Here is a 24,846-nt window from a genome sequence, read left to right as displayed (position 1 = left end):
AACACAACATAGATGTTAAGCAACAGTAGGGGAGCCTACAATTAAAGGGGAATATTTCCCCAGCATCTAAGAGAGAATGAATGAAAACCGTCTTAGCCCCCAGCTAAACAAAATGAAGACATCTGGTCAGACAGATTCCTCCTGTGATAAAATACAAAACACAAGTACAAAATGTTCCATATAAAAGGCATCTTTTGTCTTTAGTTGATTCCTTAGTGAAAATGGTTAAACAAGAAGGAGAAAAATTTATTGTTTTGAAATGTGGATTTGAAACAAAAATACTTTGTTTCAATCCTTTTTGTTTTGGCATTTCTGATTTGAAATCTTTCATTCCAGGAAAAAAATATTGATATTTCAACTTTTCATCCCTGATAGGATGAAAATAAATGTGAAAATATCAGAATTTTTGACAGGAGGAACATTTCATTATCTAGTCAGCAGTAGTCTCAAGGTCTGACAAATATTGCCATATATTCCCAGTCACAGATGTCATATTCACTTTTTGTAGAACAGTGGTAGACTTAGGAGAGTTCAGAGTAACATCATACACCAGAGACTTCTTTCCTGAAATTCCAAGGCTGAGATTTTCTCATGAGCCAAAGCGAGTTTGATGTCAACTCCCAGTGAACTGGATTTGGACATTTATGTTCCTTACCATAGAAGCTTAGGGTTGGAAGAGGCCTCAGGAATTCATCCACTCCAACCCCTTGCTCAAAGTAGGATCAACCCCAACTAAATCATCCCAGCCAGGGCTTTCTCAAGCCAGGCCCTAAAAACCTTTAAGACTGGAGATTCCACCACCTCCTTAGGTAACCCATTCCAGTGCTTCACCACCCTGGCTGTATTTTAAAGAATCCTTATTGCGGTTGAAGGAACAAACCATCCTGATGTGTAGAAAGAATAGTAAATATGGCAGGTGACCAGCTTGGCTAAACAGTGAAATCCTTGCTGATCTTAAACGCAAAAAAGAAGCTTACAAGAAGTGGAAGATTGGACAAATGACCAGGGAGGAACATAAAAATATTGCTCAGGCATGCAAGAGTGAAATCAGGAAGGCCAAATCACACTTGGAGTTGCAGCTAGCAAGAGATGTTAAGAGTAACAAGAAGGGTTTCTTCAGGTATGTCAGCAACAAGAAGAAAGTCAAGGAAAGTGTGGGCCCCTTACTGAATGAGGGAGGAAACCTAGTGACCGGGGATGTGGAAAAAGCTAATGTACTCAATGCTTTTTTTGCCTCTGTCTTCACGAACAAGGTCAGCTCCCAGACTGCTGCATGGGCAGCACAATATGGGGAGAAGGTGACCAGCCCTCTGTGGAGAAAGAAGTGGTTCAGGACTATTTAGAAAAACTGGACATGCACAAGTCCATGGGGCCAGATGGGCTGCATCCGAGGGTGCTAAAGGAGTTGGCGGATGAGATTGCAGAGCCATTAGCCATTATTTTTGAAAACTCGTGGCGATCGGGGGAGGTCCCAGATGACTGGAAAAAGGCTAATGTAGTGCCCATCTTTAAAAAAGGGAAGAAGGAGGATCTGGGGAACTATAGGCCAGTCAGCCTCACCTCAGTCCCTGGAAAAATCATGAAGCAGGTCCTCAAGGAATTAATTATGAAACACTTAGAGGAGAGGAAAGTGATCAGGAACAGTCAGCATGGATTCACCAAGGGGAAGTCATGCCTGACTAACCTAATTGCCTTCTATGATGAGATAACTGGCTCTGTGGATGAGGGGAAAGCAGTGGATGTGTTATTCCTTGACTTTAGCAAAGCTTTTGATACGGTCTCCCACAATATTCTTGCCGCCAAGTTAAAGAAGTATGGGCTGCATGAATGGACTGTAAGGTGGATAGAAAGCTGGCTAGATCGTCGGACTCAACAGGTAGTGATCGATGGCTCCATGTCTAGTTGGCAGCCGGTTTCAAGCGGAGTGCCCCAAAGGTCAGTCCTGGGGCTGGTTTTGTTTAATATCTTTATTAATGATCTGGAGGATGGTGTGGACTGCACTCTCAGCAAGTTTGCAGATGACACTAAACTAGGAGGCATGGTAGATACTCTAGAGGGTAGGGATCGGATACAGAGGGACCTAGACAAATTAGAGGATTGGGCCAAAAAAAACCTGGTGAGGTTCAACAAGGACAAGTGCAGAGTCCTGCACTTAGGACGGAAGAATCCCATGCACTGCTACAGACTAGAGACTGAATGGCTAGGTAGCAGTTCTGCAGAAAAGGACCTAGGGGTCACAGTGGATGAGAAGCTGGATATGAGTCAACAGTGTGCCCTTGTTGCCAAGAAGGCTAACGGCATTTTGGGCTGTATAAGTAGGGGCATTGCCAGCAGATCGAGGAACGTGATCATTCCCCTTTATTCAACATTGGTGAGGCCTCATCTGGAATACTGTGTCCAGTTTTGGGCCCCACACTACAAGAAGGATGTGGAAAAATTGGAAAGAGTCCAATGGAGGGCAACAAAAATGATTAGGGGTCTGGAGCACATGACTTATGAGGAGAGGCTGAGGGAACTGGGATTGTTTAGTCTGCAGAAGAGAAGAATGAGGGGGGATTTGATAGCAGCCTTCAACTACCTGAAGGGGGGTTCCAAAGAGGATGGAGCTCGGCTGTTCTCAGTGGTGGCAGATGACAGAACAAGGAGCAATGGTCTCAATTTGCAGTGGGGTAGGTCCAGGTTGGATATTAGGAAACACTATTTCACTAGGAGGGTGGTGAAGCACTGGAATGCATTACCTAGGGAGGTGGTGGAGTCTCCTTCCTTGGAGGTTTTTAAGGCCCGGCTTGACAAAGCCCTGGCTGGGATGATTTAGTTGGGAATTGGTCCTGCTTTGAGTAGGGGGTTGGACTAGATGACCTCTTGAGGTCCCTTCCAACCCTGATATTCTATGATTCTATGAATCTAGTGAAAAAGCTTTTCCTAATATCCAATCTAAACCTCCCCCACTACAACTTGAGACCATTGCTCCTTGTTCTGTTATCTGCCACCACTGAGAACAGCTGAGCTCCATCCTCTATGGAACCCCTCTTCAGGTAGTTGAAGGCTGCTATCAAATCCCCCCTCACTCTTCTCTTCTGCAGACTAAATAAGCCCAGTTCCCTCAGCCTCTCCTCCTAAGTCATGTGCCCCAGCCTCCTAATCATTTTCGTTGCCCTCCGCTGGACTCTCTCCAATTTGTCTACATCCTTTCTGTAGTGGGGGCCCAAAACTGGACACAATACTACACATGTGGCCTCATCAGTGCCAAGTAGAGGGGAATAATCACTTCCCTCAATGTGCTGGCAATACTCCTACTAATGCAGCCCAATATGCTGTTAGCCTTCTTGGCAACAAGGGCCCACTGTTGACTCATATCCAGCTTCTCATCCACTTTATTCCCCAGGTCCTTTTCTGCAGAACTGCTGCTTAGCCAGTCAGTCCCCAGCCTGTAGCAGTGCATGAGATTCTTCTGTCCTAAGTACAGGAATTCCCAGCATAAAAACAGTACATATGAAAATATAACAGTTCCACAAGAGCTTGTATACAAATGTGATATTTCTTAAATTAATATTTCTAAATAATGTTAACATGAAGAAAACAAAAATGTACTCATTTGGATTATATGAAATCATTAATAACTTTTTCTACAAATATTGTGATTTTAGTGTCTTACCTGTTAAGTACTGAGGGGCACTTAGACGTGAGTTATTCACTTGGTTATTTTCATTCTTGTACTGATACATACAGGACAATTCTTCTGAGCTGTCTGTGGATGCTTTATGATTAAAGTCATATGCATATTGCTTTTCCTTCATTGGTAGGACTGCAATTTCTACCCCATCTTTACAAAAAATAACACGGGTGAAATGAAACAATGAAGGTATGTTACATTTAATGACAACTGTGTCCCCTTCCTGACTGGACATCTTGCGCAGAAATATCTCAGGAGCAGGGAGATCTCCTAAGAGGAAAGTTACATTACATTATATTAGAAACACTTCTGGTCAAATTCTTTCCTGGCAGATGATTGGCTCACTATATCTCCATGAGCAGAACATCTGAAGATTTAAATACATTCCAAATGCAAATGGACAACTATTTCTATTGGCTGATGTTGTTTTAGTGGCTGAGTAGGAAAAGACGATGATGGGATAATAATGGTGGAATAAAGTCAGGGAAAAGGATTGAATCTTCTAATTTTCCATAGAGACAACTGGAACCATACAACCCCTGGCTGTTTGGTGACCCAGGATGCCCTCCAAAATGGAGAAGTAATATGGAAAGTTTTAAAATAAAAAGTGGAAAAAAAACACCCTGTAATTTCCACCAAAAGTAAAACCTAGATCAGAAACAAATATAAAGCATTCATTGCAGATACAGCTTCCGGAAGCATAAGCCTGCAACAATGGTTTTTTTAGCTCCATAGTCTCTCAGAATTGCCATTTCTCACAATTTTATCACAACTCTCAGTATTTGCTGTTTTTTACTGACCATCATGATCCCTCAGTTATCTAGCAAGTTTCTTGCCATTTCTTCCCTATCCAAAATGTCTTCCAATCCCCACTACTTCTGATAGGACTGAAACCACAGGATACCCTCAGGGAAGAAGACCATGTCTATGTTCTATTGTTAGCAAACTGGACAAGGAACTTATGTGGTGGGAAAACAGGGAGGATGAGGGAGTGGAGGGAAATGAGGGAGCAGGATGTGGACTGATGGGAAGCTGGGGAAATTAGGGTACAGAGGAGTGACCAGATGGGATGGAGAGGAGTGGAGGTGTAGGAGGGGGCCTGATGAGCAGAGAGAGAGACTTCAGAGAGAAAGGTTTCAGAGTAACAGCCGTGTTAGTCTGTATCCGCAAAAAGAAGAACAGGAGTACTTGTGGCACCTTAGAGACTAACAAATTTATTAGAGCATAAGCTTTCGTGGACTACAGCCCACTTCTTCGGATGCATCCGAAGAAGTGGGCTGTAGTCCATGAAAGCTTATGCTCTAATAAATTTGTTAGTCTCTAAGGTGCCACAAGTACTCCTGTTCTTCTTTTTTCAGAGAGAAAAGAGGGCAACATGTAGCGGCAGAAGATTCAAGAAGTGTGAGGGAAGAATATAAGCTTGGCAGCAAATTCTCTGAAATGAAGAGGGAGATCTCATATTTGTTGTACCCAACTGTTGTGTCTCATCCTATATTTGTGGTACTTTGTGGTACCCCATTCAGTGTCTTTGGGGACCATTACATTCAATTTTTGAATGGTTTGTGTGTGATTATGTTCTACACTATGAGGACGAGTTACAACAGCTCCTACAGGATCTAAAAGAACTGTGAAGGCGAGGAGGACAAGGGATGATTAAGGCAACTTGCTGAAGCTGTAAGCACCTCCAGAGAGGTAATGTTCCCTGGGGTGGTTTGCATACACTAGCACAAACTGGGTTTTCCAGAAAGGGCTTTGGGTATAAAAAGGCTGACTTTTAAACTGACACGGGATCTTCATTTTGATCCAGCAAACGGACATGAACTTTTTTCCAAGGAGAGGAGGGGGGTAATCCCATGAAGGGTTGGAAGGACTTTGGCCTACTAGGGCCTCATAGGACTGATGGGTGACTCCTGGTATGTTCAGTGTGTGTTTAAATAGGTTTATTGTTTTTGTTGTTTTTTCTGCAATGCTTTCATGTTAAGAATACATGTGCTTGCTTAGAATGAGCTGTGTGGCACCTTGTAACTGCAGGCAAGACACTGGACATAGGCCTTGGAGAGAAAGAAAAACATATGGACTGGCCAATAGGCAGACTGGCTTACTGGAAATATAAAGCAGGGAGCTTTGCAGCCTTAAAGCCCCCTGGTCAGAATGCAGTGGGACAAGGGTCCTTGCCCAGAGATGGTGTGAGCAGCAAGAGGGATGAACTTCCTCGAGTATTCATCCAAGACACTAGGCACGTACTCAGGCAGCTAGCCCCTCATGCCACTCCAGTGACATCACCAGAGAGAGGTGATGGCAGGGGAGCTGAGACCTGAATGGGCACTCCTGGAGTGGACCAGGGAGGGGGTGGTCCAGGTGCCGTTTGCACTGAAATTGAGATAGAGACGTCTACGCTTCAGGCTCTGATGAAGCTAGTGCTCTAAAATGAAAGTGTCACTGGAGTGGCATGAGGGGCTAGCTGCCTGAGTACGTGCCTAGTGTCTTGGATGAATACTCGAGGAAGTTCATCCCTCTTGCTGCTCACACCATCACAACTACACTTCTATTTTTAGCATGCTAAATTGATGAGAGCTAGCCTGGGCATGTGTCCTTGAGCTGGGATTTACACCTCCAGCTCCATTGTGGACGTACTCTTAGATTGCAAACTCTCTGAGACTGTCTTTTCATTATGTGAGTGTCTGTGCTTAGGACAATGGGACCTTGATATCTGATTGGGGCCTTCAAGTGGTAAGGCACTATCAGTCTTAAAGAGGAAGAAGGTGAGAAGAGATGATGTGGCAAAAAGAAATTGATGTTTGTTTGTGATGGCTTGCATAACTCACTAATATCATCACCACATCTCAAGCTCATCCCATTAAAACCTTTGTACCATAGCATCATGCATTCTCTCTCTGGGATAAGAAAAGAGAGAGAAACAGAATTTGCTGACTTAACTGTGTTTACAATAACATTTACAATTTTGCTCCTTCCCCTCTCCTTGCCAATCTATCTATACAATACCTGAACTGGCTTTCCCTCCCTACCCCATTTAAAGGTCTAATCCTGTAAACATTTACTAAAAAGTTCAATGGAAGCACTCATGGTAGTTATGGTAGATGTTTCCAGGATGGGGCCTGTGTTTGTAAAATGTCATGTATATTTGCTTTACATAGAGCCAGATTTTTCAAACATGCTCAGGCCTGGTTGTCAAGTTCTTACCAACCACAGCTGGGGCCAGATTTTCACAAGAGCTCAGCTGCCAACATACACTCAATGTGCAGAGCACATTTGTAAATGAGGAATGGATCCTCCAAGGTGCTGAACTCAATCTACTCCCCTTGAAATTGAGATGATTTTTATGTTGCTTAGCAACTTACACTGTCTGGCCATAGAATCATAGAATCATAGAATATCACGGTGGGAGGGGACCTCAGGAGGTCATCTAGTCCAAGCCCCTGCTCAAAGCAGGACCAATCCCCAACTAAATCATCCCAGCCAGGGCTTTGTCAAGCCTGACCTTAAAAATCTCTAAGGAAGACGATTCCACCACCTTCCTAGGTAAGCCATTCCAGTGCTTCACCATCCTCCTAGTGAAAAAGTTTTTCCTAATCTCCAACCTAGACCTCCCCCACTGCAACGTGAGACCATTGCTCCTTGTTCATCATCTGCCACCATTGAGAACAGCCTAGCCCCATCCTCTTTGGAAGCCACCTTCAGGTAATTGAAGGCTGCTATCAAATTCCACTCCCTCTTCTCTTCTGCAGACTAAATAATCCCAATTCCCTCAGCCTCTCCTCGTAAGCCATGTGTCCCAGCCCCCTAATATTTAACCAGCTTAAAGCGACACTCATGTCTCACACTGTGCTAAGGGCCCCAGACTTTGACAAACCATTCCTAGTAACCACAGATGCGTCCGAGCGGAGTGTGGGAGCAGTTTTAATGCAGGAAGGACTGGATCAAGAATCCATCCTGTCGTGTTTCTCAGCAAGAAACTGTCTGAGAGGGAAAGCAACTGGTCAATCAGTGAAAAGGAATGCTACGCCATTGTGTATGCGCTAGAAAAGCTACGCCCATACATTTGGGGACAGCGTTTCCAACTACAAACCGACCATGCTGCGCTAATGTGGCTTCATACCGCCAAGGGGAATAACAAAAAACTTCTTTGGTGGAGTTTAGCTCTCCAAGATTTTGATTTTGAAATACAACACATTTCAGGAGCTTCTAACAAAGTGGCTGATGCACTCTCCCGGGAAAATTTCCCAGAATCAACTGGTTAAAAATTGTTCTTGGAATGTGGGACATATTGTTAGTTTTTATATAATCAGTAGTATGTCTAAAGGTGCATGTGTCTTATTAACACTGTTTTCTCCTAGAGCTCCAGGAAGAAATCACAGCCAGTGTGGAACCGGCTGTCCAACACTATCTGTGATTTGGGGGGCGTGTCATAACTATAAAGGGAAGGGTAACAGCCCTCCTGTGTACAATACTATAAAATCCCTCCTGGTCAGAGACTCCAAAATCCTTTTACCTGTAAAGGGTTAAGAAGCTCAGGTAACCTGGCTGACACCTGACCCAAAGGACCAATAAGGGGACAAGATACTTTCAAATCTTGGTGGGGGGAAGGCTTTTGTTTGTGCTCTTTGTTTTGGGGAGAGTTCGCTCTTGGGACTAAGAGGGACCAGACATCAATCCATGCTCTCCAAATCTTTCTGAACAAGTCTCTCATATTCAAACTTGTAAGTACAGCCAGGCAAGGTGTGTTAGTTTTATCTTTGTTTTCTCAACTTGTAAATGTACCTTTTGCTAGGGTGTTTACCTCTGTTTGCTGTAACTTTGAACCTAAGTCTAGAGGAGTTCCTCTGGGCTCTTTAAGTTTGATTACCTTGTAAAGTTATTTTCCATCCTGATTTTACAGAGATGATTTTTACCTTTTTCTTTAATTAAAAGCCTTCTTTTTAAGAACCGGATTGATTTTCCTTGTTTTTAGATGCAAGAGGGTTGGATCTTGATCCACCAGGAGTTGGTGGGAGAGAGGAGGGGGGATGGTTAATTTCTCCTTGTTTTAAGATCCAAGGGGTTTGGATCTGTATTCACCAGGGAATTGGTGAAGAGTCTCTCAAGGCTACCCAGGGAAGGGAATTAGCACATTGGGAGTGGTGGCAGCGGACCAGATCTAAGCTGGTAGTTAAGCTTAGACGTTTTCATGAAGGCCCCCACATCTGTACCCTAACGTTCAGAGTGGGGAAGGAGCCTTGACAGGCACACTCTGATGAAATTTGTCCATATTATCCTTGCTCTGTGATTTCACACTCACTTGAACTGGCAATGTCCCATGCCATTCATTTCAGTGACATTTTGTTAGGTGATATTTAAGCCCCAGCCTGCATATTGTCCTGCACACCTGGACCTTTGTGCCCTCAGAGCTCCTGTGAAGTCAGGTCCACTTGTGTGACACAAATTGCAGAATCAGGGACTTTTTTGGCAAAAAGATGTTACAACCTGTTTAACAAAGTTCATATATTAACAAGATTTCCAGGCCTATTTGTTGAGAACTCCAGCATCATTTAATGAGTTAAGATATATCTTAAAGTGTGAGTGAGCACATGTCCCATGTATTGTTTCTGAGACTAAGATCATTTGAAATTGTAGAGATCTAAAACAGTTTCCCCCATCCTGAAGTGAGCTGCATATTGTAGTTAGTGTTCTCATACTGCATTGATGCACAGAAAGCAGCTGGGGAAAGTACCAGAGTGTGTCATAGCTAATGTTAAAACGTAAATAGTTGAGCCATTTTTAACAATACAACTTGCCTGAGCCAAAACCAAAATCATGTATCAAAGGGGTAGCCATGTTAGTCTGGATCTGTAAAAGCAGCAAAGAATCCCGTGGCACCTTATAGAGTAACAGACGTTTTGGAGCATGAGCTTTCGTGGGTATTCACCCACGAAAGCTCATGCTCCAATATGTCTGTTAGTCTATAAGGTGCCACAGGACTCTTTGCAACCAAAATCGTGTAAAATGTCATTAAAAGTCAGAGCCAGAAACAATAAAAGCCTGTTGAAAGGCTGCTGTTTCAGGCCAAGTAGAAGCTTCTATGGTGCAGAATTGGGATAGATTAAAGAGTAACCATGTTTGGTTTGCATTTTCTCCAAAATCTGTGAAACTCTTCAAATGTTTTATAAAGCACCCCAAAATAGTGCTAACTGCACCAATAGCCCATGGGCCAAATCCTGACTTAGCTACCCAGGCAAAATGCTTACTGGAACAAATTCTGAAGGTTTATCCTAGTGCACACATGACCTATTTTGGATACTTTGTTTAGAGCTAAATGCAGCAAACATTTCAACTGTTAAAACAATTAGTTAGCTAGAGGAATCTTTAAATTAAATAAAACAAAACAACCCTGTTAAGTATTAATTTTAATCTCATTTTTAATTCCTAACTAGTACACAGAATTACATGTAACTTCCCAGAAAATTCAGACTGTCCCTTAAGCATTTGTCTACAACATAAAATATTGTTCCTGTTTTTAAGCAGTGATGCAGGGCTTGCAACATTTTATGTGCCTTTGTAGATGGGGCTTAACCAGGTGAATCATTTTTTAGTGCAGATGAATGTTTGCTGAAGATACATCTTTCTCCTTATACATACAAGAGGCATTAAGCACTAACAACATCTCCATAGTAGATTGATATGCCCAGCCTTAGAAGGTGCCATGTACTCTCAATTTCCTGCAGCCTGCAGGATTGAATCCTAAAAATGTGCATTCTGAGTCTCCCACAAAGGGGCCTAAACCCACAGAGACCTTGCTCCTTGAACTCAGACAAGAGTCCCATTGAAACCAAGGGTCAGGTCCAGGGCTTTTCCTTGTATTTAACTGTTTAATGGTGTTTTCCTAAGTGGGATAATTTAACTTTTTACACTGAGCTACTCTCCCTCCTTAATAAAATGCTTTATGTAGCACTGTGGTCTTCCTATTCCATTCTATCCCTGAACCAGACTTTGCATGTTTTCTTTGCTGTATTGTTACATTTCTGCTCTGGTTATACAGTGCAAACACTCACCTGGAAAGTTGCACATTTCTTGGCTTGTTGTAAGATGAATACCTTTAAAATGAATAAAGTAGTTCTTAGTAGAAAAAAATGCAGTCAAATTCTGGTTTCCATTATATGGATTTAAATCAAAGTTACAGGTACTTAGTAGTAACTTGATAGGTAATGCTGTATGTTTAAAGGACTCTCTTTCCTCATAAAAACAGGAATTGCTGATTGACTCAGACTCAAGGTTCATTTAGCTCAGTATCCTGTCTCTAACACTGGCCAGAGCCAGACACTTCAGAGGAAGGTGTTTGATATTTTTAAATCAGGAGATCCAGATAAATTGCATCCAAGAGTTTTAAAAGGGTCATCAGAGGAGCTCACTGGACCATTTAAGTTGATTTTCAATTAGTCTTCGTGCACCAGGAATGTTCCAGAAGACTGGAAAAAAGCTAATATTTTAAAAAGTGCTAATGGGATGACCTGGGTAATTATAGGTCTGCCAGTCTGACATTGATCCCGGGCAAGATAATGGAGAGGCTGATACGGGATTCAATTAATAAAGATTAAAAGGAAGGTAAGATAATTAGTGCCAATAAACATGATCTTATGGAAAATGGATTCTGTCAAACTAATTTGATATCTTTTTATGGTGAGATTATAAATTTGAATGATAAAGGTAATAGTGTTGATGGAAAATATTTAGACTTCTGTAAAGCATATGACTTGGACATGCCATTTTGATTACAAAACTATAAAACTATAAAAATAACATGGCACACATAAAATGAATTAAAATCCAGCTAACTGATAGGTCTCAAAATTTAACTACACAGGGAATCATCATTGAATGGGTGTGTTTCTAGTGGGGTCCCTCAGGGATCAGCTCCTGGCCACTTAACATTGTTATCAATGACCAGGAAAAAAACATAAAATCATCAAAGTTTTCAGATGACACAAAAATTGGGAGAGTGGCAAATAATGAAGAGGACAGATTGCTGATACAGAGCAATCTGGATTGCTTGGTAAGCTGGATACAAGCATTTTAATATGGTTAAATGTAAATGTATACATCTAGGAACAACGAATGTAGGCCATAATTATGGGGTGCTGAAGCCCAGTACTGGGAAGCAGCAACTCTGAAAAAGATTTGGGGATTGTGGTGGATAATAAGCTGAACATGAACTCCCCATGGGAGACTCTGGCCAAAAGGGCTGATGCAATGCTGGGATGCATAAACTTGAGTACAGTGGAGAGGTTATTTTACTTCTGTATTTGGAGTGGTGTGACCACTGCTGGAATGCTGTATCCAGTTCTAGTGTCCACAATTGAGGAAGGATGTAGATAAATTGGAGAGGGTTCAGAGAAGAGCCACTACAATGATTAAAGGAGTAGAAACCCTGCTTTATAGTGAGAGAACCAAGGAGCTCCATCTATTTAGTTTAACAAAGAGGAGGTTAAGGGGGGACAATCAAAGTCTACAAGAACATACAGGGGGACCAAATATTTAGTAATGGGATCTTCAATCCAGCAGCAAAGGGTCTAACACAGTCCAATGGCTGATAGTTGAAGCTAGACAAATTCAAACTGGAAATTAGGTGTTTATTTTTGACAGTTAGGGTAATTAACAATTGGAACAATTTACCAAGAGTTGTGAGGGATTCGTCACTGACAATTTTAAAATCAAGATTGGATGTTTTTCTAAAAGATCTGCTCTAGGATTTATTTTGGGGAACTTCTATGCCCTGTGCTCTGCAAGAGGTCAGATGAGATGATCACAATGAATCTATTAACCTCTAGCATATGTGGGATAACCTGACCCCCCACCCCGCCCTTATAAAGGCCCTATCCTGTTTAGAGATTGGTTTAAGACCTGTAGGATGAGATTTAATATCCTCTCCAAAATATTTGCTAGTGTTAATTATGGTAACTCTCGATAGTCTTATTATCCATATAAATGTCCAATCCTTTTTGAATCTAGACAAGTTTTTGGCCTCGATGATTTCCTATGGCAATGAGTTCCACAGTCTAACAATGTGTTGTGTGAATAATTAGGTCTCTCTGAAATTACTCACAAATAACTTTGTGTCATCTGCAAATTTTGTTACCTCACTACTCATAGGCCATTCCAGATCATAAATAAATCTATTAAAAAACACGAGACCCAGTTCGGAACTTTGAAGTAACCTTTGCTGTGTTAGCCACTGTTAATCTTTTGCCATGATGAAAATTGACCATTTAATTCTACTTTTTGCTTTCTTTCGGTCAGTTTTTGATATATGGCTATGCTTTGCTCTCACTTTATGACCTTCTATAGTGGCCTCCTGTGAGGGACTTTGTCAGAAGCCTGTTAAAAGTCTAAATAATTTATGCCAACTGGCTCGCTTTATCCATTAAATTATTGACACATTCAAGGAATTCAAAGAGACTGGTGAATCACAATTTTCCTTTGCAGAAACCATAATAGTTAAGTATTTCTTCTAAGTCTAAAATCTTCTAAGTATTTTAGTAGTCTGTTTTTAATTATCCTTTCAACCAAATAGCTAGGTGATGTAAATATATGCAACATCTCATTCAAAACAGTGTTCCAGAGGTTGGGAAGGTAGTAAATGTTTAACAAAAGGCTTTAGTGATGAATTGGGGAGTTACATCTAATTGGTCTGTAACTCCCCAATTCATCACTAAAGCCTTTTGTTAAACATTTACTACCTTCCCATCCTCTGGAACACTGTTTTGAATGAGATGTTGCATATATTTGTTCACAGTGCAGACACTTCATATCTAAGAAAAAAGAAGAACAGGAGTACTTGTGGCACCTTAGAGACTAACAAATTTATTAGAGCATAAGCTTTCGTGGACTACAGCCCACTTCTTCGGATGCATCCGAAGAAGTGGGCTGTAGTCCACGAAAGCTTATGCTCTAATAAATTTGTTAGTCTCTAAGGTGCCACAAGTACTCCTGTTCTTCTTTTTGCGGATACAGACTAACACGGCTGCTACTCTGAAACCTGTTCATATCTAAGCTACTTCTGAGCTCTTGGAAATAAAAATAGATCAAATTATCCTTAAAATACTCACAGCAAAGCCAGAGACCCAGCAATGGAATCATTGGAAGAATCAGAGATAAATTCACAGTCTTGAAATTATGCAGATGTTTCTGCTGCTCAGGATGTAGGCTAGAGAAGTCCAGCTTCTCTTTGCTCTGAGCCTCCTTCAGTGGGATGGATTTCAGAGAACGGCAGTAGAAGTAAGTCTAAATTGAGTGGCCATATGCTCTTTAGTCTGTGGGTATAGTAGTTGCTGACAGTCTGCTCCGAGTTTCCTTTTGCTCCTTAGGGGTCAGTCAGACAGGTTGGTGTTGCTCTGTCCTGCTGTTTGTCCTCTTCTGCTACAGCTCCCTGCTCTGTGCCACTGCTGTATGTATAATATGATTATTCTACTCTCTGTGCCAAACCAGAGCTAAAGCATCCTAATTTACTCTGCAAAACAAAACTATTTTACTGAAGTATTGAAGTTGAAAACGAGTTTTTGCCTTTATAGGCAATAGGTTTCTATGATGAATGGAGAGCTGGTGAAATTGTGACATCATAAGAGAGAAAAAAATTTTAATTGAGCTAATAAGGGGAAAGGTTTATAGTCAAACTGTTTAAAAAATTGTTTGTGGCACGCCCATTTGATTTCAAGGACTAAATAAAGAAGAGGGTACAATTTTCAAAAGCATCTAAGTGACTTAGAAATTTTCCCATTTTGGGGAGTGACTTAGCCACTTAGTTCTTGCTAGCGGTTTTGGGTGTCTCATTTTTTGGAGGTCCAACATGAGACACCTTCAAGGAAACTGATGTTCAGAAAATGCTGATCACTCACCCCAGATGTTGAAATACTCCATCACGAATTATTTCCTCTGGTGAGAAACACCCTGCAATGCCTTGTAAATTGGGTTTATTATTATTAAAATTAGTAGAGGGATGAAATTTGGCTTTTAAATGGAAAATTGGCTCCAAATTCCTGTATGTAGAGATGATTCTTCTTTCCATAATAATAAGAAAACTTAAGGAGTGGAATGATTTGTGCTTTTGTGCAAGAGGTTGTGATAATTGGTCCACCATTAGTGTAACATGATGAATAACCCAATATATAGGGAAACAGGCATTATGGTAAATTTAAGACTCAGTCCAGCGCCCAATAAAGTCACTTGAAAGACTTCCATTAACTTCGATGAGCATTGGATCAGAGCTAGCTGTTGGATAGTTTGGCCCTATTTTAAAATACTTTAATGGCTATATGAGATTTTCTGTTTTTCAAAATATATTGCTCTGTCAGATAAGGCTATTGACTTGAAAAGCATGACTAAAATTTCTTTGAATTTAGTTTCTTAATTTTGTAAACTAAATGTGTGTATTAGCATCTTATCCATGAAGAAGGCATTCATTTATTGGATTATGAGCCAAAAAAGAGGGTTTAGAATCTGACAAAGAGCCCATTCCTGTTCTCAGTGAAGTCAAAGGAAGTTTTGCCATTGACTTCAGAGGGTACAGGATTGGGCCTTGATTCAGGAAGCCAGCAGCTGCCATTCTCATGGGTCAGGAAGATCATGTTTACAGGTGTAATACATGGTGAAATGTATTGCATTATAAGTGATAATTGCATGTAGCCAGTGTGTGAAGCTCAAGTTTCTCAGTGTAAAATAAATAGAATTGATTTAATAGACAAAAGCTAAAATATTTTGATTCCAAATAGCGCCATGATGTCTCATGTAGGTTACCCTCCAGATACATTATACTCCCATTGTCCTCTATGGGCTGGACTCTCTGTCCACATTACATCTCTAATGAGGCACCAGGTACTCTTATGGTCTAACCCCTTCCCTCACCGAGAACGGAGACCATGCTGCATCTCAGGTTTAATCTCAAAAGAAGTCTGGTCTGTGGAGGATAAAGGATGGGGGAGGCACACAGGCTATAATTCCCATGAGGCACCACAGCACCATTTGGAATAAAAATATTTCAATTTTCTGTATTTTGACAAAACATCAACATTTTCCAGAGAAAGCAGATACTCTTTGCAGAAGAAAAAGAAACAGTTTTTTTGAAAACACAATTTTCTATCATAAACCATTTTGATTGAGAATTTTCCATCAGCCCTCGTCCCTTCTCAATGTACAAGGAGTTAGAGTCAATGATTCCTTCAGGATAGTCTGAAAAGTGAGAGGAAAATGCCAAACAAAATATTTTAGCCAGGGCAACAAAAAATCTTCACTTACAAATCTCCTGTAAGCAGCGAACTCGTTTTGTATGAGGAAGATAGTCAAAATCCCAGTTATTCTGTGCATGTGCTTGGAGGCATGAGTGGAAGGGCACGGGGCAAAGTGCCCTCTGTATTATAAGGCTGCTAGCATGGTCTGAAGCATCGTCATGGCTACCAAGTCCAGGGAGGCTCCCTACACAGGGGGGCATTCTTTGCCACTTTAAGGTCCTTTACGTAGCCAGAAAGGCCTAATGGAAACCAGTTTCCATGTGGCCATCCCACCAAGACCTCAACCTCTCTCCTCACCCCATCTTCATCCCTCTGACAACAAAACTGCCAATCCCTTGACCCTGGCCCTGATTTTCAGTCACACTCAGGCCTGTCAAGCCAGCAGTGCACTTAACCTGTTTAGCAGCCATTTGCTCTGTTGACACAGGGTAATTGATGAAAGAATTCCTCCCTGCCTCACTCAAAGTCCCAGATTGGGCCTCTAAGAAGGTGCAAGTGTCAACACCTTCCACACCCATCCACACTATTCTGTGTGGGCTACAGCCTTCTAAAAATATTCATCCTCCTTCCATCAGGATTCCCTCAACCAGCCTCATACCAAGGCATAAGGCCTCAGCTGTCTCTCAGCTCCCCAGCTCTCTCTGAGCAAGGGAACTCAGCCGTGCCATTCCAGACCCCGGGGAATCTCCAGAGAGACCTTCCCCAGGACTTTCTTAGCCCAGCATCTCCTGCAGCTTCAGCCTCAGTCTTTATGTGAGAAGGTTGTCTCTTGTAGAAACCCATCCCTATGATACCTGACATGGAAAAAAACCCTCTCACTTCCCCACAGCCTGGCAAAGCTCTCCCTCCTGCAGAAGCTAGAGGACTTTTTGAGTAGGGGATGGTGGAGATGGTGCATTCAACACTGTTCCCACAGGAGGGATGGGGGGAGGAAGGAGCAGAAGATGCCCAGAAGCTCAGGGCAGCTCTGCTCCCTTCACACTCTTCCCCCTCACTCTTCCAGAACACTAGGCCTGGGAGGAAGTGCAGAGATCCTGGAGTTGTCCCTCCCTCAAGTTTGGAAAGGGAGCTGTAGAGACCTCTCAGGTGCATCAGGAGCAGAGGTGTGCCTGGGAGGCAAGGAGCATGCGTGGATGCAGAACTGATGTGAGTCTGAGGCAGATGTGGAAGCAGGGGAAGAAAATTAATTTATGTGGCTGGGGGGAACAGAATTAATTAATTGATATTTGGGGAGGGGGAGGGTTGGGGAGAAGCAGAAAGCTGTGCACCAGCAGTCAATACTTTGTGCAAATGTGTGCATTTTATCTGAGTTGGGTCCTTTACTGAGTGCTCCTGTACAACGGGCAAAATTGGTCTTACTCTATAAATTTGTGAAAGTTGGCAACATTGCACTAGTCACACAAGCATTGGGGGTGAGAAGAAGGAATGAAAAAAAATCTGAAGACACCCTCCAACTCACAATTTAATCTCTTTAAAAATATCTCCTGATTTTTGGATGACTTTCATAAACTCTTTGGGATCTGACACTTGATCTTTCTGGGGTGTCCATATTGACTTCCACATTATGAGACACTGAACATTCTCTTTGCTGGCCTGACCACAAAGACAAGAACTGTTGCTGTTGAGATAATTTGCTTGAGGGAGATTTTTGTCTCGTTGCAAAGCACACAACACAACACAACTGTAAATAGGTATGAACTGAGCCTAAGCTGATGTAATGCTGTAATTATTATGACTATCTATGGACACAATTTATTTCACAATAATCTACATTCAGCGAGGTGGTCACAAAAACCACAGGATGTGGTTAGAGTAAAATAAAAAGTGCATGAGAACCGGTGAAGAAACCTGTTTCCTGCCTGTCCATAATAGCCTCAGATCCTCCCCTCAACACACTCACATTCAGGTTTCTGTGCTAGCAGCAGAGAAGATAATTTGATGGACTGTCCTGTCTTTATTTATTTTCTGATTCACATCTGCTTGCTCATAGTCAATGTTTGAGAAGGAACCAACTTTTCTTCCTTGAAGTCCATTTCTAAAACTCATCTTCCTGGAAGCCTGTGACACTTACTCTTACCACAGATATAGTTACACAACAGTCAGAGAACAGATTTTTAAAAATCTAATCAAAGGTCATGGAAAAAAATATAAAAAAATACTGCTAAACTTCACTGTTTTAGCACTTTGATATTATTCTGTCCTATCCAAAACCCTGAGCTGTAGCTTGTCTAATTAGATAGTAAGCTCTTAGCAGCAGGAACTATGACTTCACACTCATAGATTTGCAGATATTCAGGTAAGAAGGGACCATTAGATCATCTAGATCGAGCTCTTGTATATCACAGGCCACAGATTTTCACACACTTACCCCTGTACTCAGCCACATAACTTATGTTTGACAAAAACATCTTCCAGAAAGGCAGCCTGGATGTCTGGATCTGAAGACATGAAGAGATGGAGACTCCACCACTTCCCCGTGCAGTTTGTTCCAGTGGTAAATCAGCCTCACCATTAACTATCTGTGCCTTTGCATTTGTCTGGTTTAACTTCCAACCACTGGTTCTTGTTTTGCCTTTCTCCACTAATTTAAAGAGTCCCTTTCTACCCAGTATTTTCTCCCCATAAAGATATTTCTACACTGCAATTAAGTTACCTCTTGATCTGCTTTTTGATACACATTTTTTTTTGCCCTCAAATAATTTTTTGGCTCTTTTCTGTACCCTCTCCAATTTTTCAACAGCCTTTTAAAAATATATACCCTAGAACTGTATGCAATGTTCTGGTATCAATCTCACCAATGCTGTATACAGAGTTAAAATTACCTCCCTAGCCCGATTCACTACTCCCTTGATTATGCATCAAGGATTGTATTAGCCCTTTTTGCCACAGCATCACAGGAGCTCAGGTTGAGTTGGTTTTTTTTTCCACTATGACTCCTGCACACATTTCTGATCCCCTGCTTCCAGAATATAGTCCCCCATTCTGTAGCTATGGCTTGCATTCCTTGTTCGTAGATGTAGGACCTTGTATTTGGCCATATTAGAAAGCATTTTGTTTGAATGGGCCCAGCTTACTAAGTGATCAAGATCACTCTGAATGATTGCACTGTCCTCATCATTATTTAACACTAAACCAATTTTTGTGTTATTCACAACTTTTACTTTATACTATCTTTAAATACCATAGCACAATCATGGTTCTAAATAAATAAATGTTTTATTTCCCTTATTATCTTTATAAAAATTCCTGGACTTTTTTTTTTTTTTTACTTTATCCTTTTTTTTTATATTTAGTTTTTTGTTTTCTCTCCCCCACTGGAAAGGTAGTGAGGGAAAATTAATTGTTTTGTGTTTAAATGTCCTGTGTAAAATTGAAATTCTTCTTGGAGTTCTTGTCTCTATATGTCATCTACTTTAGATTGCACATGTGTGCCAGGTTCCTGAGACCACAGATTTTTGCCACCAGTACCCCTTTGGTCTGCACATGCGTCTTAGCTTTACTTGTGCATCATTCCAAAGGTATGAAGTGCAGTGTGAGACTAACCACCAGGCCAGTTCTTCTCACCACCCTTTGTTTGAGATGGGTCGCTAGTGGTGGATTCTCTGTAGCTTGAAGTCTTTAAATCATGATTTGAGCATTTCAGTAACTCAGCCAGAGGTAAAAAGTCTACTACAGGAGTGGGTGGGTGAGGTTCTGTGGCCTGTAATGTGCAGGAGGTCAGACTAAATGATCATGATGACCCTTCTGGCCTTAAACTCTAGGAGTCTATACATCCTCAGCTTAGCATGGAAAGCTTAGTTTATTCTTGATAGCACCCCTAGGTTAATATTAAGAGTTTTAGCTTTTGTATAAATGTATAATTAGTACAGAGTCAGCTTTGTATTGTTAGCAAAGGATTTCAGTAGGATACAGCCAGGGTAAAAGGAAAGAAGGAAAGGAAAGAATAAACACAATCACTAAGAGAAGGAGGACAAATGTCCTCCCAAGTCCTTGTCATAGAAGAGGTGAAGATTTCCTTCACAATCCATGCATAGTGAGACTCCATGTGCTGGTATAGGTACAGCTGGAGTCCCTGAGAAGCACAGTAATGGCACTTCAGCAAGTAAGAATAAGGGCCATTTGGTGCTCCCTACTACTGAGTCTAGCCGTACAGGGCCATTTGTGGTACCTACACATCTGGAACCAAGTGATTTGATGCTGATGGTAACCACTCACACGACACTGTGTGTTAGGTAATCGTTGGTACCAGCCACTCCTACAGCACACAGTCAGTACTGAGTAAGGAATGGGCTACCGTTACCCCTCCATCTGTGATGCCAATCTGATATACATTGCTGGCTGACTTGACAGTCTATACTGAGCCTTAATCCCTGCCGTGAATTCTCCATTGGTGCTGAAGTGTGAAAAGGTACATTCTTCAGTACTTTATTCTTCTCTGGTACCCTCCACAAGTCAAGGTAGACTCCAATTCACGCCGGTACCAATGGTTCAGTGGTCTCATACTTCTGCTCTGAAGTTCCGGCTAGTGGGATACAGTCCTTGATTATCTTTCAGGGCCCAGTCACATGAAATTAGTCCAGAGAATTCATCTATGACCACTAGACCATCTCATTATTTTCATTTTAGGGGCCACCAGCCCCACATGCTCTGATATCTTTCTTCTTGGCGTCTGCCTCCTTTCTCCTATGATAACCCTGTGAGAACTAGATCAGGTGCCTTCCCTACCCACTTGCCACTGCCTCTCTCACAGAACCTCATCTGGGGTGATAACTCCACACCAGTCCTCTCCCTTTTTATCCTCCTGCTATCAAGTATCTCCATCTCTGCCTGCTCATTCTTGATGTCTCTCCCTCCTCACTCAACCATGTCTGCTTCCATCTCTCCAACCTCACCTGCTGGTACACACACATAGTGAGAGTTCTAAACTAATAACCTCAGCCACCAAATAAACGTAGCATTGCCTTCCTTCCCATCTGTCAATGGTTCCTTGTGCTATGTCTGTGGGGTGAGCACCCTTCCCTCTCTCCACTTGCCCTTACTTCTCTCCCCAGCTTCTTCTCCCTGCCCCACCAGTATCACCCCTTGGAAGTAGGGAAGGGGGAAGCTCCCTGGAAATGGGAGGCAGAGAGATAGGAGGATGAGTTCGGAGAGATACTGAGACTCATACCAGGCGGGAGGGGAGCTGGCTACACACTGTGAAGGATGCTGCCAGGAGTTTCTACCTGTTCCCATGCCCATTCTGGCACTTCTGGGGCCTGCTCTCACCTCTGCCATCCCCTTGCCCCCTAGGTGTGCACAAGTTTATGCAGGGGCAGAGCCCCCAGAATATTTTCATTGTGGGGTCACTAGCCTCCCTGCCCCTCTCCCTGGCTAGTTCTAGGGCCCCTGTCCTGAAGAGAATGAACAACATTCCCTCCCATAGCTCCACCTGTGCTTCTCTGCCACAAGGGAGGGATGTGAAGACCCCACTCCTCCACCGTCCGACTGTCCTGCTGCTCCCCCATGCTACTGCTACTAGGATACATAAGTGCGTGTTCCCTAGCTCCCCACTCTCTGCTTCTCCTTTAAATGGTGAATTTGTCTGAGTAAGGACTGCTGCATATCTCCACTGCGGGAGGCTACAGCAGAATTGGGCCGAATCAGCCAATCATCTGGGTGCTTTGCCCTAGCTGTGTCCCCTTTGCAGCCAGTATTTACTACTTTCACACAGGCTCATAAGAGATGACATCAGATCTCTAGTACAGAGCTTCTCAAACTATGGGACACCTCTCCATGAGCAGGCTCCAGGGAAGGCTCCAGTTGTGTGGTTTTTGTTTTGTTTTGTCTTTTGTTGCTCGTGCAGGGAATGGTGGCAAAATAGAAATTATTTTGCTGACAATCCCCATGGCAGGTGGAAGCCTTTGCCTGGCTCGTGAAACAGCCTGCACAACACAGTTCTGAAATGAAGCACGCTGGGTCTCTCAAGGTAACGATATACCTCTTTCCTTTGATCACACACACAGGAGACTGGGAAAGATGCATGGCTCCCTGTGCACTCATATCTCCTTCACAGCTCTTCAAAGCTACTCTAACTAATCCCGCTACCATTCAATATGGCTACACCTAAGACAGCAAATGCAGCTGGAGAGCAAGCAGCTAATTCTCAGTGGCTATTGCCAGCTTCAGGAGGCCATAGTTAAAGTTGTGAGCATGTGTACCTGCACTCTGTATTTCCTGGGTTTCAGAAGTCTGAGTTTGAAATATCTTAGCTCCTCTTTTCCTGGTTTTCATTTTCTTGGTTTTCAGATGTTTGCATTTTGCTGAACTTGACATTCTCATCAGGCACGAGGTACCCCCAGGCAACCCTGAACTCTGTGTTAACAACGTTTTTATTTTATTTTTTTTGGCAGGGAATAAATCTGTCACAGTGTCTAACAAGCCTCAGCTATCTCTGAAACCTGTCAGCTAACACTTGCCTCCTGCTTTCTGGACATTTGTGGCTTCTTAATTCAGGGATGTTCCTGATTAGCATAGCACTTTCATGGGTAGTAGACACCCGTCACACCTCTACAAAGCCAAGCTTCTCCTACTACATTTACTCTTAACATTTGTAGGGTTACCATACGTCCGGATTTTCCCGGACATGTCCGGCTTTTTGGGCCTCAAATCCCCGTCCAGGGGGAAATCCCCAAAAGCTGGACATGTCCGGGAAAATAGGGAGGGAGGGAGGGACCGGTGGCGCTCGGCTGGGGGCTGGAGCCGCTGGGGCCAGCGGTGCTCGGCCAGGGCCGGCGGTGCGGAGCCAGGGGCCGGGGCCGAGGCCGGCGGTGCGGAGCAGGGGGCCGGGGCACGGCGGTGCTCGGCCGGGAGCCGGCGCTCCAGGGCCCGAGCCAAGCGGGTGGGAGACGCCGGGGCCAGAGCCTCTTGGCCTAGGCCAGCTGGCTGCCAAAGGGAGCTGCTTGGCCGCGCCCCCCCGCCCCAGCTTGCCTGCTGCTTCAGGCTTCCCGCGAATCAAATGTTCACGGGAAGGAGGAGGGGCGGGGGGGCGAAGCGTCCAGGGGAGGGGGCGGAGTTGAGGCGGGGCCGGGAAGGGGCGGGGAAGGGGCGGAGTTGGGGCAGGGCCAGGGCCCGTGGAGTGTCCTCTTTTTGGACACTTAAAATATGGTAACCCTAAACACTTGCCTCTTCACAAACCCATCCCAACACAATCGCCCCTCTCCCTACAGCTTCTGTTAGGTTCCCTCACTTCCATGCTCAACTTCCCCATCCCCTCTAAACTACTGATCTTTTACACAGATTGTCCCCATTTCTCCTGTTGTCATTCTGTCATTGGAATTTTATATAACTGTATATATGGTATCTGTAAACTAAAGAGCAGGTAACATTTTTCAGCCGAAATTTTTACCCAAGGAAATATGGGGTTTCATCTAGAGCAGTACTTTTCCTTCAAAAACATCAATTTCAATAAACTTTTCCAATTTTTGAAGAAAAAATTCAAAGTGAAATATTTAGTTCTAGATTGGCATTTTGGAACTCAAACATTTAATTTCTAACTGACATTTTGAAATGTCAGTATGTTGATATTTAAAAGTGCCAAAAAACGTTCACATTTTCAAATGAAGTCATAGAATCATAGAATATCAGGGCTGGAAGGAACCTCATTAGGTCATCTAGTCCAACCCCCCGCTCAAAGCAGGACCGATCCCCAACTAAATCATCCCAGCCAGGGCATGGTCAAGCCTGACCTTAAAAACCTCTAAGGAAGGAGATCCCACCATCTCCCTAGATAACCCACTCCAGTGCTTCACCACCCTCCTAGTGAAAAAGTTTTTCTAATCTCCAATTTAATCCTCCCCCACTGCAACTTGAGACCATTACTCCTTGTTCTGTCATCCGGTACCACTGAGAACAGTCTAGATCCATCCTCTTTGGAACCCCCTTTCAGGTAGTTGAAAGCAGCTATCAGATCCCCCCTCATTCTTCTCTTCTGCAAACTAAATAATCCCAGTTCCCTCAGCCTCTCCTCGTAAGTCATGTGCTCCAGACCCCTAATCATTTTTGTTGCCCTCCATTGGACTCTTTCCAATTTTTCCACATCCTTCTTGTAGTGTGGGGCCCAAACCTGGACACAGTACTCCAGATAAGGCCTCACCAATGCCGAATAGAAGGGAATGATCACGTCCCTCGATCTGCTGGCAATGCTCCTACTTATACATCCCAAAATGCCATTAGCCTTCTTGGCAAACAAGGAGGACCAGATGTCCTGTTTTATAGGAACTGTCCCGATATTTTGGGCTTTTTTTATTTTGGGCTCCTATTACCCCTCCGCCCCATCCCGATTTTTCACATTTGCTGTCTGATCACACTAAAGGGCACACTGTTGACTCATATCCATCTTCTCGTCCACTGTAATCCCTAAGTCCTTTCCTGCAGAACTACCGCCTAGCCACTCGGCCCCTAGTCCGCCGCAGTGCATGGGATTCTTCCATCCTAAGTGCAGAACTCTGCACTTGTCCTTGTTGAACTTCATCAGATTTCTTTTGGCCTAATCCTCTAATTTGTCTAGGTTCCTCTGTATCCTATCCCTACCCTCTAGCATATCTACCACTCCTCCCAGTTTAGTGTCATCTACAAACTTATCGAGGGTGCAATGCATGCCATCCTCCAAATCATTAATGAAGATATTGAACCAAACCAGCCCCAGGACCAACCCTTGGGGCATTCCGCTTGATACCGGCTGCCAACTAGACATGGAGCCATTGATCACTACCCGTTGAGCCCGACGATCTATCCAGCTTTCTATCCACCTTATAGTCCATTCATCCGGCCCATACTTCTTTAACTTGCTGGCAAGAATACTGTTAGAGATCATAGCAAAAGCTTTGCTAAAGTCAAGGAATAACACATCATCCACAGAGCCAG

The 24,846-nt window shown here is 43.0% G+C and overlaps 1 protein-coding gene across 1 annotated transcript in view; it reads right to left on the bottom strand.

Moving 5' to 3' along the window:
• The window catches only part of LOC135976408 (uncharacterized), a 106,361-nt gene extending 102,453 nt beyond the window's left edge, over positions 1–3,908 (bottom strand). Inside the window, exon 1 of the mRNA XM_065571845.1 lies at positions 3,656–3,908. Within this exon, the coding sequence (XP_065427917.1) occupies positions 3,656–3,908 (253 nt within the window). The remainder of the gene's footprint in view (positions 1–3,655) is intronic.
• Positions 3,909–24,846: the final 20,938 nt, after the last annotated feature.

This window comes from Chrysemys picta, chromosome 17 (assembly GCF_011386835.1).
Source record: "Chrysemys picta bellii isolate R12L10 chromosome 17, ASM1138683v2, whole genome shotgun sequence".
Classification (NCBI taxonomy): domain Eukaryota; kingdom Metazoa; phylum Chordata; order Testudines; family Emydidae; genus Chrysemys; species Chrysemys picta.
The sequence above is the reverse complement of the archived record's forward strand: the minus strand, read 5'-3'. Positions and strand labels throughout refer to the sequence as shown.